Consider the following 2,199-nt stretch of genomic DNA (forward strand, 5'->3'; position numbering starts at 1 on the left):
AAGTAATTTAAAGGTTAACCAAACTTAGGCTCTACTTATTTCCATAAACAGCATCAGTAACGCAGCTTTCTGCTACTGGAAGTTAGAAAAGTAGCTGTTTACACACAGACGGAAATGGTGCATTCAATGATCCTCAGAAACTTCAATTTTACAAGTTCCAGTGACTTAATCTCAGAGGTAAATTGATTCCAGTTTTTCCCCTCAGAGATCAATATTTTCTCCAACATGGTCACTGTTAATACCTTATCAATGACAAAAAGACTTTCTGAGCAGTCAAACATAATTGTCTTCTAAACAATTACAAAAAGCCCCAGAATGACGGACTTTTTTTAATAATTTATAAAGAATGCCTATAAAAGGGTGAACAGTAGTTTCGCTGCTGTTGATGCAAGTGGCAGCCATCTTGAATGTGAAAATCGGATCACATCCCACTGCACCGACGTTCCACCTCATAGCACCTCGTAGCAGGTGGAACTGCCCACTTGAAGCTGAGCATTTTATTTAATTTATTAGGTGAACGTTTGTTAAGGCGTTAATTCGTCTGGAAAACCCTTAACAGCCATGAAATGTTCCCGTCTGACAACATTATGTCGACTAAAGGCTTTTTAAACTCAAACACCAACCAAAATGAAGCTTGAGGCAGAAAGATGGATGAAGATGCCCGATCGTCCGTTTAAAGGATCCACAATCCGTCACCGAATGGTTTCCAAGGCCCTGGTTAAAGTCTGGATAGACTGAGCGGACAATAAACAGCCCATAAAGTTAGAAAAAACATGCTATCATATATGATTTACTGATAAATACGTTTTTTAAGGTAATAACTTAGTCTGAAGGATTGAATATAAGCAGCACTAGATTAAACGCATTCATCAGATCAGACTCAAGATTTAGTGAGTCCACCTGTTTTCAGGAGGACTTTCTCACTTCAACATAGATTCTAACTACTTTCTACCCGCTGATCACAGCTAATATAGCAAAGCTGCTCTCTGCATTGAACACAGGAGCATCAGAAGCATCTGGACTCACTTTACTGGACGTCTGACCTTAATGAGGATCAGAGATGAAGCAGCAGAAGCTTCTGGACTCACTTTACTGGACGTCTGACCTTAATGAGGATCAGAGATGAAGCAGCAGGAGCTTTATTGATGCTGAGGATGTGTTTTGCATGAACATAGCATCAGATTTAGCTTCCTGGCTTTTTGTAGGGACAGAGTTAAAACCTCTTTTTGTGTTTGATCGATTAGAAGACAGACAGTGCTGTAAGATAATGTAACATCATTGCTTTTACAGTGTTGGATTTCTGTTTGTTTTTTTCTTATTTTGGGAGAAGAGTCATTATTTTGCATTTTTTTCCTGACCTCCACAGAAATGGCTGAAGATGTCTGTGGATTCTGAGAACTCCTGTATTCTGGTGGCGTCCCGAGAATCCAGGACGTCCTGCATCTTCCAGACAGCTGATGAGAACGATGAAATCCCAGGCGTGGGAGAGGAGAGGTGAGCGAGATCCTAGAATCCAGAGCACCTGCTGTTAGCGCAGCGATTCAACGCATCTTCTTCCTCCTCTGTCCGGCAGCGTTCTGGAGATGCTGAGTTACTCCAAGTTCTCGGACCTGGAGACATGGCTGTGCATGCCGTCCTCCGTCCTGCTGTCCAGGCCGCTGGACATGAACCGCACCTGCTCCTCCTGCTCCACCTTATCATCCAACCACTCCTCCAACTCGCCGACCATGTCCTCTTCATCGTCTGCAGCCTCCATCTCCCGGCGCTCCATCTGCAGCGAGCCAGGAGACTCTCTGCTCAGGTGAACCCGCTGCTGCTGTCCGGTTTCACTCATCGACTGAACATTTAGAAAAAAGGAGTCAGTTTCAGGTGCTGAGATGGTGGAGAATCCTGCAGTCAGACACCTTTCAGTGGTTTGGTTATTAGTCGTGTAGCAAAGCCCCAAACGTCTCACTGACTCACCGAAGCCTCGACTTTTCACTGTAGCAGCTCACCAGCACCTGAATTACTCAGCCAGTCTGGACGGGTGGATTAAGAGTTTTATTTTATTTAATGAAGATCCTCATCACAGTCACCACAGTTACTTCAGTCACACAGAAAATTAAAGTCGTAGGGAAGCTGCTGGTCCAAACGTTGCATTTCTTAGTTCTCCCGAGTGGTGCCCGACTTTACAGGAGTGAATACAGTGAATGTGATTGG

At 43.9% G+C, this 2,199-nt stretch overlaps 1 protein-coding gene across 1 annotated transcript in view; it reads left to right on the forward strand.

Annotated features, from left to right (window-relative positions):
* LOC107082905 overlaps nt 1–2,199 on the forward strand; it is a 93,029-nt gene that overhangs the window by 1,688 nt on the left and 89,142 nt on the right. Inside the window, exons 2-3 of the mRNA XM_015371803.1 lie at nt 1,367–1,494; nt 1,574–1,801. Of these exons, the coding sequence (XP_015227289.1) occupies nt 1,379–1,494; nt 1,574–1,801 (344 nt within the window). The 5' untranslated portion in view covers nt 1,367–1,378. The remainder of the gene's footprint in view (nt 1–1,366; nt 1,495–1,573; nt 1,802–2,199) is intronic.

The sequence above is a fragment of the Cyprinodon variegatus genome, unplaced genomic scaffold (genome assembly GCF_000732505.1).
Source record: "Cyprinodon variegatus isolate N-32 unplaced genomic scaffold, C_variegatus-1.0 Scaffold65, whole genome shotgun sequence".
Taxonomy (NCBI): Eukaryota; Metazoa; Chordata; class Actinopteri; order Cyprinodontiformes; family Cyprinodontidae; genus Cyprinodon; species Cyprinodon variegatus.